The 16,030-nt window shown below is 38.7% G+C and overlaps 1 protein-coding gene across 1 annotated transcript; it reads right to left on the minus strand.

The window, feature by feature from the left end:
- Positions 1 to 380: 380 nt before the first annotated feature.
- LOC120305063 lies at positions 381 to 6,850 on the minus strand. Its single transcript, XM_039336370.1, has 2 exons — positions 6,725 to 6,850; positions 381 to 1,170 (listed from the first exon to the last, which is right to left on the minus strand). Exons 1-2 carry the CDS (start codon positions 6,803 to 6,805, stop codon positions 502 to 504), a joined length of 750 nt encoding a protein of 249 aa, XP_039192304.1. The 5' UTR covers positions 6,806 to 6,850; the 3' UTR covers positions 381 to 501.
- Positions 6,851 to 16,030: the final 9,180 nt, after the last annotated feature.

Here is a 16,030-nt window from a genome sequence, read left to right on the forward strand (position 1 = left end):
CAACACATTCCTTCAAAACTTTCACAACCCAAATGCTGGCGCAGAAGCAAATAATCAATAGCAACGCGATTTTGCAAGATAGCCTTTCTCAAATCTTGCAGCTCATGGTTAATTGCTAAAATAGCTGAAGAAGTAGCATTAATTATTTTTGCTAAATTACACGCAACAGAGTTAATGTTAAGGTGAGCGCGAACAGCAAGTCCTGGCATACCCACTAGAGACACAGCCAGCGCTACATATTCTGCTTTATTAAGTAAGGCTGTCTCAGAGTCACAAGTGCTATCTAGAGTGACCCCACGTCGAGAACGGTTTGAGTGAAATTGTTGTTTGGAAAGCAAAACAGAAATCAGCCAGCTGAGGCAGCACTGCGCTTCACTAATATTAGCAGGAATATAATTAAAAGTTTCTTGACCACATGTAAAAAACCATCCTTGTGGTAGCCAAACATGGACAAAATTAAAGGAAGTCTTTTCAAAAGCTGTGCAGTTTAAAGTAGGTGAGTTAATACGAAGACAGTGAGGTTTTTTTACTTGAAGAAGTACAATCAACTACTTTACATTTACAGGAATTGCTACTACCGGGGTGTGCAAAGCAATAGCATCGGGGTAGATAATAAGCAGCGAACCCCCAATTAGATATAATCCCATAATTAAAGTTCCCATTTAATAGAAATCCACCCAAGCCAGTGAAGTTTTGAATTACTGCAGAAGGGGTGCAAACAGGGACTAAACATGTAGAAAGCAAATTTTCCATATCATATGCTTCAGATAAGCAAAAGACATCATTTTGTGTGATGTTAGCTAGCTGCACCCATAAGTTTTGCTTTATTCGTTGCTCGAGTGCTTGTTTGGGTGGGATGGCAGCTGCTGCTGCCAAAGGGCAGCTGTTAACAAACAAACAGAAACAAATGATGGCTAAGGAATTTGTAGTTAAAACCGCAAAAATGGCAGCACATAGGTTCTCGGGGGTTTGCTCTACTTGATGCTGCTGCAGCACTGCCTGTGGTTTGGCGGTCAAGTTCTTCACATCTCCACACGTCACTGGCCGACTGGCACGACAGGATCGGATTGGTCGCTGTGCCGTCTGTGCCATTTTTGGGACTGGATCCAGGGACTGATGCCACGACATCCTTGGCTGGGTGAATGCAATGTGCTGGAATCCACAAAGGTCCTGTAAGAGCAAGCACAGCAGCATAGCCCCACCTCCAAGTAATCAGAGGGACCGATCCCAACCATGTTTTATCTGGTAATGCCTGATAATATACCAGAGGGGGAGGCAAGCTTGTTTTCTGTTGAAAATGTCTCTGCTAAGCGGTGGAATTTTGAATGGAAACATTCAATTGGTTTAATGTAAATAATACTTTTTGAACCTGTTGTGTTACCCATGACAAATTGGGTACCCTAGAGCCCTCCTTTTTTATTTGTTTGTGGAGGCAGTCCTTAAAGGACCGATTAACACATTCCACGATGGCTTGACCCGTGGAATTATAGGGGAGACCATGAGTAAGAACAATATTCCAGGTTGTACAAAATTGCAAAAAGGCCACTGAACAATAGGCTGGCCCGTTATCAGTTTTTAAGGAAGAGGGCTTGCTCAAGGCTGTAATGGCCGAAAAAAGATGAGAAATAACATGATTAGCTGTTTCCCCTCGTTGAGGCGTGGCCCAAATTGCTCCTGAATAGGTATCAATAGATAAATGAATATACTTCCAGGGAGCCAAAGAGGGAACATGAGTAACATCCATTTGCCATAGTTGATTAGAGGTAAAACCATGGGGATTAACTCCCGTGTCCCCTGAGGGGGATACCCCAGAACATTGGGGACAAGATAAAACAATCTGCTTGGCTTGATCGAGTGGAATATGGCAAGCTTGTGCCAGCCCCCTAGCATTTTGATGAAAAAAGAGTGACTGAAAAAAGGGTCAGAAAATAGAGTGGGGAAAACATAAACCGCAGCATCAGCACGATTATTCCTTCAGAAAGAGGCCCAGGAAAAGATGAGTGACTGCATATATGAGAAATAAAATATAAATGCTTCCGATATTGTAGCAGCTGCTGTAAAGTTAAAAACAAAGCCATGAGATTGGGGTCAATCCTAGGCGTAATACAATTATTTTTGTTGGGTATTACTGTAGATTTTGATGTTAAAGAAACTAATTTGATGTTGAATCTTATAACAGCTGCAAGATTATTGGTGGGGCAATATTGGAAGAAAAATTTGTTGCCTACTTTGGAAGAATGGATACTTAAAGTGTCTAATTTAGCAGATATGGCGAAGATCTCAGCCTACTTGAAGGACCATTCAGAAGAAAGATATATTATGGTTTGGAGAAGATGCATTGATTATATTCAGAAGAAATATGAAGTTGAAAAGTATTATCTTGCTTTTGAGTAGATTTTAGATAATTATTAATAGTTTTAATTATATTATTATTTTTGACTTAATTTGTTAATATTTGTATTGAAAAGGAGTTAAAGTGTCTTATGGTTTTGATTAATAGTATAGTTGGTTTATGTTAGTTGGATTACATTTGTTTATTAGTTTGTTTTACCCTGTAATCAGCTCTGGGATGGGGGGATGGGGTGGGGGGTTTATATTGTAATAAATTTATAAAACTTTTAATAAAAAAAATCCTAGGCGTAATATAAGCACCTGGAAGATTAAAAATAAGTTGACACACATAATGAGAGTCAGAGATTAAATTAAAAGGTTGTTGAGAAAAGGTGTGGAAAGCTAGCATAGCAGCACATAATTCTCAGCATTGTGATGAAGATTGCACTGCAGTGTAGGACACTTTCTAGGTATCATCATGAGGATCCTTATAAGCAATTGCTCCTCTCGTTCGCCCTCCATCAGAAAAAACGGTAGGAGCTTGCGACAATGGAGAAGGAGAAAGCAGTGGGTGGACAGGAAAGGAAGAAGTCATTAAACAAGCAAACCAAGGATCTTTAGGCAAATGATATGAAATACAGCCTACATAGTCAGTTATAGCACACTGAAGAGATAAGTTATTCTGAAAATAAAATTGAAAATCAGATTTTGGGAGAGGAAGAACAATATTAATTAAATCGGTCCCATTTCGATGGCAAGCTCGAGTGTGTCCTAAGATTATTATTTCAGCAACTGCCTGGATAAATGGTAGAACATTTTGGGATGGGGTATGGGGTAAATAAAGCAATTCAATACAATATACTTTTTGCGCTTCTAATACAGCTAATACTCCTGTAGGTAGCTTACTAATAGGAAATATCAAAAGGGTTAACTGACAATTTTTATGTGGAATTCGGTCCACAAATTGAGTACTCAAATGCCGTTAATTTGCTCCACTATGGCAAGTGCTACAGGTGGAACTAAAATGAGATCTCCAGGTTGTTTTCCTTTGGTCAATAAATCAAATAATGGACTAAGTAATAATAATAGTAGTAGTAGTAGTAGTAGTAGTAGTAGTAGTAGTAGTAGTAGTAAAGTTGGAAGGGACCTTGGAGGTCATCTAGTCCAACCCCCTGCTCAGGCAGGAAACCCTACATCATTTCAGACAAATAGCTGTCCAGTCTCTTCTTAAAAACTTCCAGTGTTGGAGCATTTACTGCTTCGGGAGGCAGGCTGTTCCACTGATTAATTGTTCTCACTGTCAGGAAGTTTCTCCTTAGTTCTAGGTTGCTTCTCTCCTTGATTAGTTTCCACCCGTTGCTTCTTGTCCTGCCTTCAGGTGCTTTGGAAAATAGCTTAATTCCCTCTTCTTTATGGCAGCCCCTGAGATATTGGAATACTGCTATCATGTCCCCCCTTGTCCTTCTCTTCGTTAAGTAAATGTGTAGAGAAAGAAAAATATGGGTGGACCCAATTGAGGGTACCCAGAAATTGCTGTAAATTGACCAACGAAATAACTTTGGGTAAGCTCAAGCGAGGAAAAGCTGGAGCAGAATAAGATTGCAACATTTTATGTGCTAAATAAAGATAAGGAGAGTGCAGCTGTATTTTTTCCAGGGCAACCTGCATCCATAAATACCTAAATCATTTTGTATTTCGGAAAGCCAATTAGGTTGTATCTTTGGGGCTCCAATTAAAATATCGTCCATATAATGATATACCAAAGCCAATGGATGACGTTTACGAAAAGGAGCTAATGCTGCAGCGACATAAAGACGACATAATGTGGGACTGTTCAGCATTCCCTGTGGCAAAATTGTCCAGTGATAACATTTCTTAGGTTCTGAATGATTCACTGCAGGCACAGTAAATGCAAACTTTTCCTGATCAGGGGGGCATAGAGGAATAGAGAAAAAACAATCCTTTAAGTCAATTACCATTACTTCATGAACTTGAGGAATCAAATTAGGGTTAGGCGTCCAGCACTGCAAAGGACCCATAGGTTGAATACAAGCATTAATGGCCCTAAGGTCATGCAAGAAGTGCCACCTGCCACTTTTTATGACAAAAACGGGTATTCCATGGACTAGTGGAAGGCACAACATGACCAGCAAGCAGCTGATCGTTAACCAGTCTGGTGGAGAGCCATCAATTTTTCATGTGACATGGGCCATTGATCAATCCACACCAGCTCTTTAACCAGCCAAGTCAAAGGGAGGGCAGTAATCTCAGTCTTCCAAAGTGAGGGTGGCACCCAATTTACTAAGTAGGTCATGTCCCCACAGGCTGACATGAATATCTAATATAAAGGGGTGGACCTGAATAACCAAATCTGAGTTAGTCAAATGGGCTGAAAGAAATCGTGCACTTTGACATGCACTTTGACGACCCCCCCACCCCACACACTTAGACAGGACTCAATTGGCCAGGCATCAGGCCACTGCTTGGCAGAGATCACTGAAACATCCACTCCAGTGTCCAAAATTCCCTCAAAGGGCTTACCCTGCAGCACAATGATCTGATGGAGCCATTGAAATGTGATCGGGGTAGTGATGGCAGCTATAACAGAAGTGGCCGGGTTAGTAGAACTGAAGCCTCCTTCCCCTCTCTCCTTGAATTCTCCCCCTGCCAGGACAAAATAAGGCAAATGCAAGAGCTGAGCAGGGCTAGTGTAAATGGGCAAAAATTGAGGCAAATTGGTCCACAATTGAACATAAATAATTCCAGTATAGTCCGAATCTATCACCCCAGGAATAACAAAAATACCTTTTTTACCCATGCTTGACCGTGGAAAGACAAGCTCTACATAATTTTGTGGCAGGGGGCCTGATAATTGAGATGGAACTACTTGAACCTCCCCAGGAAATTTAAATTTAACTTCCTCCTGCAGTATCAAATCAACTACTTTTTGTAGCTGCAGGAGTATTTCCTATTGTTGGTCTGTTGTCTCTGTTTGGACTGGGGCCGGAGACCAGCCCAGTCGGCAGTTTCTCGACCGACACTCATTTGCCCAATGATAACCTTTCTGACACTTTGGGCATTTTGTTTTTGGTTTTGCTCCCCGATGGAAAAGGGAGTGAGCTGCTGCAGACATTCCCCCCCTGGATTTCTACATTCCCTTTTAAAATGACTGGGTTTGCCACAGTTGTAACATTTGCCTTGAGGCTTGCTGCTTTGTGACAAAGCAGCTGCCAATAAATTGGTTTGGTAAGAGGCTGTTCCTATATCTTGACACGCTCTAATCATATCTGCCAAATCAGGATCTTTCCCCAGACCAATAATTGCCCTTCAACATTCAGAAGTGGTGTTGTCTTTTGCCAGCCTCATCAGCCACTCTTGCTGAGCTTCAGGATTATCTATCTGCCGCCGTAAAGCATCCTGTAGTCTATTAATAAAATCAGGATACGGCTGATATTAGAGAAGGCTTGATGAGGCTTGCCAGAAACAGGCACTTTTCCGAAGGGTCTATAGGCACATTCAGAAGAAATCTGTAAAGTGGCAGCCAGTAGAACAACCTGTGCATCAACTGGGGCAAAGGGACCAGAACCATACAATTGATCAGGAATAATGACTCCCCCCCCCCCCAAGTTAAGAGCACGTACAGCACATTGATGTCCCAACTTGCTGTCCCAAACTACATATTGTGCTGGAGTAAGCAACATACAAAAGGTAGTTTTCCAATCTTCTGGCACTAAGATATGATTTCTCATAGTGGCTTCCAGCATTCCCTGCACATAAATATTCCCCAACCCCATATCTCTAATTCCTTTTCTAAGTTCTATTAAAATTGCATAGGACAAAGGGCGATATTCCACTATTTGAGCTCCATTCTGATTTACTTGTTCCGTGGCGTGTACTGGACAAACAGAAAGCATATCAGCAATTTCTTCTATATTCCCCCCCCTTTTTTTCTAATTGTTCTTCTAATATTTTCCTTATGGGGGTGTACGATGGCCGTAAGGAAGCAAAAGAATTAGCCTCTTCAGAAGGAGCTGAAGATCTACTTGGAGATCCTTTTGAAGTGACAATTTTTATCTGGTCATAATCAGGCGGGGGGCTTGTAGTTAATTGTTGCCCTGCCAAAGCATCAGAGCCAAATTTTTCCATTGCTTGACGGCACTGATACCATCGATGTAATATCTGTACTGGAGCCTGGGGTTCAAGATGTAAAATATGCCCAATCCTGTAAATGGAGTGTTCCGCGCTCAGGATACCAGGGGCAATGTTTCCCTACCTCCTGCACCAGATTTCTTATATCCGCCTCAGGCGCTGTCACACCTGATTTATGTAACAGGAATTGGAGTTCCTGTACATGTTTATGCTGGTGCTGAGATAGATTGCAACCCATACTTACCACTGAGGGGTGCCAGAGGATGAAGGTGCACCTAGGGGTCTGTTCCAGACGATGGTAAGTATGTTGGCTGTTGCTCCCCATGGGGGGAGGAAATGAGGGCAGATCCCTATTCAGGCGCCAGATGAAGTAATGAGAGACCAGTGAATTGGTGAATGCTTCCAATTCCTGTGTTTTGATTTTGACCCAAGAATCATCCACATACCTATACCAGTGAGATCTGTACTTTGGGGAAATGAAATAACAACTTCATAAACATATGGCACAACATAGAAGAACAAACCCATCAGAATCAGATTCAGCAATCCATCTGCATTTAAAAGGCAAAGGACACATTTTGGACAGAGGACCGCTGGTTTGAAAGAGGGTTCAAAGAGGCCATCTATGTCAAAATTGAACAGCCCTCTCTCAGCAGAGAGGGAGGGATACGACATCATCTATTGCCAGTCTTCAATACAGTCTTTTCAACAGTTCCAAGAAGGCTCCACACACATTTGCACCACTCAGGTGATTCTGAGGACACAGTAAGCCTCCAGGTAGCATCAACGACTTGCTAAAAGAATGCAAATGAACTGCTGTCTGCCAGGAGTATAAATCTTTCTATTCTCCACCATCCAGTCAGAGCTGAAGAAGCTTCTTGGATGAAAAGAAAAATGTCTTCAAAGAAAAACAAGAAAGTCCAGTTGCCTCATGAAAAAAAGCATCTTTGGGATAACTATAATAATATAATAATAATAAAGTTGGAAGGGACCTTGGAGGTCATCAAGTCCCACCCTCTGCTCAGGCACGAAACCCTACACCATTTTGGACAAATGGATATCCAGTCTCTTCTTGAAAACTTCCAGTGTTGGAGCATTCACCGCTTCTGGAAGCAGGTTCCACTGGTTAATTGTTCTAACTGTCAGGAAGTTTCTCCTTAGTTCTAGGTTGCTTCTCTCCTTGATTAGTTTCCATCCATTGCTTCTTGTCCTGCCTTCAGGCGCTTTGGAGAATAGCTTGACTCCCTCTTCTTTGTGGCAGTCTCTGAGATATTGGAACACTGCTATCATGTCCCCCTTCGTCCTTCTCTTTGTTAAACTAGACATATATCCAATTCCAGCAACCGTTCCTTATATGTTTTAGCCTCCAGTCCCCTAATCATCTTTGTTGCTCTTCTCTGTACTCTTTCTGGAGTCTCAGCATCATTTTTACATCGTGGTGACCAAAACTGGATGCAGTATTCTAAGTGTGGCCTTACCAAGACATTGTAAACTATGACGTGGATGACTGAGAATCTCCACAGACATCTGAAAAGAAAGAACAAGCATTTAATAAATAATGTTTGAACAATAATATGTTTCTGATTCTATTAATAAAAATGTCTTATTTTTGAATTTTGCTTTGCTCTTAAGAACTAAAAGCACAGATATTTAAATTTGTTGTTTTAATAGCATGATTTTAGTACAATATCATAATAAATTTGTGTAAGTGTGTGTTAAAAGGATCTTTACAATATTGGTTTACAATATTCCACCCAATTATTTATGTAGGCTGGCATAATTGCCTTGAAAAAGAATAATACAATATAATCCCTAAAAAGAATTTGGCCAAGACAGCATGCATACTTTTTAACTGCATTTAACAAAGAATAAGAGAATATGGTCAATAGAAGAGAATGCTCAGTAAAGGATATTGTCTTATGAGCAACTGCCTAAACAAAAGTAAAATAATTCTTTTCTTTAAAAGAAAAATGTTTTTTTATTAAAATGCCAGATTAAACTTGCTCACTTTTCAGTGAACTTGGATGTTCATTATCTATTTTCTGATTACATGTAGGATGTATTTGCTTTTTTGTCTCTGCATGTGTCCTGTTCTTTCTCAGCCTAATGCATATTTTATTCATTCTTCTGAATCCTCTCTGGTTTATGCTTGGCAGCATTGAAACTGCTGATGGTGCAGTTACCATACTCTGTCTTTCAATTGGTTTACAGTACTTGCTGTTTGGGGAAAGAAAAGAAATATGAAGAAATAGTACACCTACAAATAAAGAGAAGTTATGGCATATCTTTGTTTCTTTAGAGGTCCAGCCTCAAATATCTTTAAACAAATCAATAGCTAGCTAACTTGCATCTAGAATGTTTCCAGACAAGGTTTTCTTTTGTGATCTCTGTCTCTTACAGCTAATTTTAGGGGCAGTCTAGACATTATCATTTTCCATACATACATTTTCCAAGTTTTTCCACCCTTATAAAATGTGGTTTTGATTTGGCATATTGTATAAACCCAGCCATTGTAAACCATGACCAATAGTTTAGTAAGTTGTGATTTTGTCAAAGAAGGATTGGAGAAGCAAATGTTATGATAACAGAAATGAGATTCTTTTATGGAAATACCAAGAAATATAGAAATACCAATAAATACAGAATTGTAGAAATTAACAAGTTACCTGCAACCAACCAAAAGGATTGTCTAAAAGCACATATTCTTTGCATATTTCCTGAAAAGTCCAGTAGAATGAACTGATTTTAGATTACCAATCTCTTAGACAAACAGCAGGCAGATAATAGACAAAGAAAGCCACTGAGTAAATCCTCAAGTCTCTTACATCCTACTCCCACTTTGTGGTTAATATGGCATGAGGTGCTGAAGAGTCAGGGCCATTATATTTGGACCTCCAACAGTATCTGAACCGCCTAGATAGGCATCATGTTTGTACTCCTCTAAACCCCTTGCACTTCTCCCAATCAACCTAACTTTATTTAGTTACTAATACAGTGTATCTGTGCAAAATTCAGGAGAACATAGAAGTCACGCACCATCTTCTTGTTCCTAATGCATGGTTCACTAAGATACACCAAGTAAGACTGTAATGGACATCCAGATTTCATAAAGTAATTACAGATGTCCTGGGGAAAGATACACCACCAAGCCAGAACAGTACACAGTGGTGTACGACAAATGGTTGCTTAAGTGCAATAATGATATCAATGACTCAGTTTTTTAAAAAAAAATATATTCTAAGAATATCCATTTTTTTACTTGCTGCATTTATTCATGTGACTCTTTCTATTGAGAATGGCCGAAAAGATCATTGGCAGCTCCCTCCCTCCCATCCAGGACATAGCACCGAAGCGTTGCTTGAGCAGGGTCCGTAAGATTCTCTGGGACACTACACATCCTCTTTATGACCTGTTTTCCTTGTTACCTTCTGGGAGGAGGCTTCGTGGTATCCGAAGCAGAACATCCAGATTCAGCCATAGTTTTATTCCATACAACATTAACCTTGTGAATTCTCAAGCTTTCTCCTTCCGTTATATATTCAAGATGGACAGTATTTAATATTGATTTGCTACGTATATGTAGGGGTATGGGTCTCTCTCTATATATATATGTTCATAGTATGTTTAGGTGTGTGTCATGTACGTGTTTCACTTTGAGAGCGGGCAACTAAATTTCATTTTTGATGTGTGTCGTTGTGCCCACAGTAAAAAAATGACAATAAAGGCTTATCTTATCTTATCTTATCTTATCTTATCTTATCTTATCTTATCTTATCTTATCTTACCTTACCTTACCTTACCTTACCTTACCTTAAACTTTATCCTTACCTTACCTTATCTTATCTTATTGTTTGACAGTTTGAAAAAGGGACCATAAATAGCACATTTATGCTGTATGTGCTTTCTCTGAAATTTGAACCATTTTGAGAAGTGGGATATGTTGGATTGTGAAAATTAGCATGCAGCATTAAGATCTAAAGACTTTTTCTTTCTTACTGCATTTGACCCATTTGTTTTAAAGATTTGTTAAGTACAATATTGTTTTAAGGTCAAGGTCTTCTTCCTAGTCAAACTCAAAATCTGGTGTTTAAATGGAGATTATCAGCTTTCATTAGAAACAAATTGGAAGCAGTTTGCCAGCATGCTTGTTTTTCTGATTTCCCAGTCTAGCCCACAGCTGTGGGATTTCCTCAGTGTGGTTCAGAAGATGCCAACCAAGAAAAGCTACTGGTGATTAATTGTGTTGAGCAACAACACACTATGAATATGAATTTTCCCATATCAGCCAATAAGCCTTTGCTGGGCAACTTGATAACTTTGGATATAGATCTATATCAAAGACTCTTTCCCCCGGAACATACAATTCAAAGCTTTGAAACATTTGGTCACACTTCTCACTCCAAATCAGTGTTTTGCCACTAATTTTAGCAACTTGTTATTCTCTAAGTGTGGGCACGAGTGTGTGTGTTATTCTCTTATTATGATTTAATGTGATATCTAATCTGTTTTGTTTATGTATGTTTATTATTATGAATTGACTTGTTTCCTGGGAACTGGAAATAGTTACACTTGGATATGGCCCTTAACAGAATTTAACTCTATTGTCTTCTGATAATTCTATATGCCTTATTTGAAAGATTGCATTTTATAGGCCAGTGAAATAAATATTGGCTGTTCATTCACAGAATGCTGGCAGCTGGGAACTAAAAAGCAGCTAAAACACCACATCTCTTCAGGCTTTGGAAAACTACAATATGTAAGGGAAGGACTGAATTGATATTGCAGCAAACTCATAGATTTTCTTCATACTATACAGTAAACCTTTAATCCAGGGCTACCTGCAGTGAAGCAGGAAAAAAGAGCATGTGTGACATCAAATAGCAGCTATTAAATATTTGTGTCAGACAATCTTAGGGCTTCAGAATTTGCAATACAACAGTGTAAAATATTTGTTTGAGTTCTTTTTGCTGTTATTCTGACTCATGCAGTTGGTGCTGCCTGGACTATGATGCATCAACCAAAATGGCAATGATGGTACTCATAAATAAATGAAAACATAGTATCATTTAATCTGATAGTCTGATTCACTGAGCATGATGACATAAAGTGTTTTGCTTGGTTTTGACATGATCTTTTTTATAGCACAAAATTTGGTTTGGCATGTTGTGCAAAAATGCCAACAGGGTTTTCTTGGGTGACATAAAGGTTGTCATGACTTCCAAGTTTGATGGAGTGATTCTTATAACTGCCACTAATTCTAGAAAGAGCCCTTTCTTTGAAAGTTAAATGTTTCAGAATTACCTGATTCTAATTTGCTACTTTCATTCCTACTTGCACCACAACAGCAATATATCTTGGAAGAAAGAACCACAACAGATAAAAGTGATAATGACATATAAAATCATGTATTGAAGGAAAAATAAATTCTACCTTCCTTTGCTTACAATGTTAAGATCATCCACTTAAACCAAATGCAAAGAGACTCAGGACCAAACAAAATATTTTCCCACACAATGGGTTATTAAACTGTGGAATTTGGTACTAGCAGTTAGGTAAGAGGAGCCTATTTGAATAGTTTGAAAAGAAACTGAAGATGCTCATGGGGACTCAAGTTATCAGTGCCTCATGATATGGAAAGTGTGTTACATTCTGAATCATAGGCAGCATTCCTTAGATGAGGGGTGTCAAACTGGCAGCCTGTGGGCCGGATGCGTCACACACAGGCCACACCCACCCCAGCTCGCAAAGGCAAAAAATGTTGCGATATGTCACGTGACATGACTGGGTTTGACACCTGTGCCTTAGATGCTGCTTGCTAAGAGGGGCCTATCCAAGCTCGCAGCTTCCCAAATGCATCCTGTAGACCACTGTGTGACATAGAAAAGTATTCAGATGAGCTTCTCTCCTGATTGAGCAGGGTGTTTCTCTTTTTAACAGTCAAATCAGGGAAATGAAAATCTATCCTAGTTGCACATCATCCAATTTCCTTCATCAAAGAACATTAAAAAATGCCAAGGTGGCGCAGCAGTTAGAGTGCAGTACTGCAGGCCACTTTAGCTGACTGTGTTCAGCAGGTCAGTGGTTCAAATCTCACCGGCTCAAGGTTGACTCAGCCTTCCAACCTTCCGGGGTAGGTAAAATGAGGACCCAGATTGTTGGGGGCAATGTAAATATATATATATATATATATATATATATATATATATATATATATATATATACACACACACATATACATATATATATATATACATTGCTTACTGGTGTACACCGCTTAGAGAGTGCTTGCACTTAAAGCGGTATATAAGTCTCATAAATAAATAAATAAATAAATATCTGTTGGCATATCACTTATTAAAGAAAAGAGCCAGGGAAGAGCGGTATTAACTCAAGAAAGGGCAATATAAGGAAATGGGTCTTATATTGGGTAATTAAATTTGTTCTTGCTGTACAAATGATTGTCAGAGCCAGTCTTGTTATAGAGCAGGAACAACTTGGACTCAGGCAAAAAGAAATGGGCAAAAAATGATGATGGAAAACTTTTATAGGGCTCTGGGGAAGGATGAGAAAGCAGAACAGGAAATGTTTATGTAGATAAAGGAAGCCTGTGAAAGCGTGGGGGTAGGGATTGCAGGAATTTCAGCCTGTTTGCCATCAAGTGGAACTGTAATTGGGAAACATGAAAGGGTCCAGAGGATAGAAAATAAAACTGCAAATTCTGAAGTTTTATGGTACAACCCAAAATAGCAAGAGTTTGAAAAACTGAACTTCCAAGATTTCACATTTCTCTCTCCAGAAATCTAAATAGCCCAGTTCTGAAATAGCGAGTTTGTTGACGTTTCAGGTCATATTCCACAACTAATCTGTTTTCTCAGGCCTAGTGGAAATAGCTAAAGAAAGTCAATTGGCTTTAAGTAACTGGGAGATTTCTGAACTTATTTGGTTATTTTTTTAGCAATAGCAAAGGAGAGGAACAATATATAGAATTGAATTGTTTATGACAGGTGTCTTCAACCCCTGGTCCGTGGACCAGTACTGGACTGTGGCATGCCAGCAACTGGTCCGCACAAACAAGCAAAGTCCCATCTGTGGGATGCAGGCAGCACACAAAACCACGCACTCTCCGGTCTGCAGAAAACCCTTTCTCCACGGTACTGGTTTCTGGTGCCCAAAAGGTTGGGGACCTCTGGTTTATGAAATTTCCTCATTTTTTGACAATGGGCACCAAAGTGGGTAGCCTTTAAATTTGCTGTCAAATTCCAGTAGCCACTTTTTGTAGTTTTCTCATGATTGTGGATACAGACGTTAATTATATTTTCTAAAACTAAACTGTAACTAAATCCAAATATTTGCTTTTTGCATACTAAGATAGATAATACCTTTTCAAGATTTTGCACCATCTTATTATGGAGAATAGTTTAAATAAAGTTCTTGAAAAGTCTTTGTACCTTGAGGGGCATTAAAATGAGAAATGGATATCAACATAAATGCATGTAATGATCCAAATAGGGCACAAAGCAATTACTTTACATATACACTAGATAAAGATGATTCAGTCATTATCAGATCACGAAAAGAACTTTCAGGAATATAGTGTATTGCACCATCAAAAGTTCGTTCATATCTTCTGTGAAAGAGAAAACCATTATGAGAACAAATTATCAGAAGACTAGAAAATATTAACTCTGTTATTCTTATCTATGCAGTCAACTTTGTCTAAATTCAATCATAATGGCAGCCTAATAGATCCTGAGATAATTGATTTCAGTGCTACAGTGCCATCAGTGAGTGCCAGGTAGGTTAAACAGATTCTTTTTATTCCATTTTTAAAAGTTCTGGGGATGATTAAACTGACAAAGTGTTGAGGGGAGAGAATAGCACCTGTTTTCCTTCTGAATATTTAGAAAGCTTATTTTATGTTTGAGGCATGATTTTGTCCTGCAGACAGAATTCTTAAAAAGTTTTCAATGGGAAATCATTAAACACTCCCCTTTTCTTCACATCCCTTTCTACTGGTAAGTGTTCCTTCAGTGACAGGGTTTTGTTTTTGTTTTTTGTTTTGGAACTGGGCTATTAAGCTATCATAGAATATGACTGCAGGAATACATGGGCCTTTTGCCTCTACTCTTTATTTTATTGCTTTAAATCCAAAAGCTGACAATTAGGTATACATCTAACTGTAATTATGTTCTACAGGAATCAACTAAAGGATAACTCTGCCTTCATTTTGACACTTGCATTAAAAATAATATTCTCTGGGAGTTTAAAAAAAAAAAGACTTGGCAGACCCTTTTTGGACAGTGAGATGGCTAAGTATTCAGAATTTTCCTTGCGCTTTAGAAATCAAAAGGATGATCTGAAACTGCATTAACTACAGGCAGCCAATGAAACTTGTGTTTTCAGCTCTTGGAGCCATTTGAGATTTTAATGTATAAAACAAAGACATAATTTATAAAACCAAGAACAAACCTAGATCACTTCCAGACCCGCATGAAATATTTTTTGCACTTTGAATAATCTATTCTCAGCCTCCCACAAATGTTAATGTAACAAGGTTACCCACTTTAGAAATTATTCAGAGTATAAAAAGTTTAGAATCTACTTCAAGAAGTTTGCGAAAAGTATTGACAAAAGGCTCTAAAACATCTACTCTTCCATCTTGATTCCATCATACTGTATACAATCGAACTGTCTTGTGAAAAGACTAACGCCTTCCAATTAGAAAGGACTATAGCCTTCTAATCTCGAGATGTTATTCAATCAAGCCTTTGTCAGGCAGTTCTGTTCATGCAAGCAATGTTAAGAGTTACAGTAAATGGCATCATGGAGTGAACATGAACACTGAGCAAATGAACACTGAGAACAGTCCGGTTTCCCTGAAAAAATTCTCCTTGGTCAGGAGAGAATGAGTGCGGGTAAAATTCTGAACTGGCAGCCTATTGAGCTATACACAGTTGAAGAAAACATCGGCTTCTATTTTTAAGTCTTTGGAAATTCTTTTATTCCCCACATCCGGGCAGTGCATACGGAGAGACAGTTTTATCTTTCAGGAAATGTAGCAATAGCGCTATCTAGTGACTCTTCACTTAATTTTGTATGAAGGTATATGCAGGGTTTTTTTTGTTTTGTTTTTTTTTTGTCATAGAACGCACTGGAACAGAGTTCCAGCACCTTTTTTTTTGACGGATTTTCCAGAGTTGCCTTGAACAAAATCCTAGTCTTTTAAATACACTAAAAATTGAGGGTTTTTTTTTTCAACTACAAAGGTAAACCTTGTAGGGTAGGCAAGATGGATTGTATAATGTATGTGAGTTCTGGCACTTTTTTTTTTTTTTTTTTTTTTTTTACAAAAAAAGCACTGGGTATCTGTACAATCTTCTTCCCTTTGTGTCATCAGATCAGCTCTAATGCTGTTTACTTTCTCAAAAGTAAACACAAATCTCACAGGTTCATGCAAATACTTATCAACTATCAATATCTGATGAATTGGTAGATCACAACATAATAACATAGTAATTATATTTAGAGACCTTGACAGGGGCCTATCTAA

Source organism: Crotalus tigris, unplaced genomic scaffold (genome assembly GCF_016545835.1).
Source record: "Crotalus tigris isolate CLP2741 ecotype Arizona unplaced genomic scaffold, ASM1654583v1 scf7180000017666.379230911805:20528666, whole genome shotgun sequence".
Lineage (NCBI taxonomy): Eukaryota > Metazoa > Chordata > Lepidosauria > Squamata > Viperidae > Crotalus > Crotalus tigris.

Bases quoted from the DNA above. Each gene is read 5' to 3' on its own strand.
- LOC120305063 (XM_039336370.1), bottom strand. From the start codon at position 6,805: ATGGGGAGCAACAGCCAACATACTTACCATCGTCTGGAACAGACCCCT. The intron at 1,171-6,724 runs GTAAGTATGGGT...TTGCTCTTACAG, and splicing joins TCCTCTGGCACCCCTCAGTG to GACCTTTGTGGATTCCAGCA.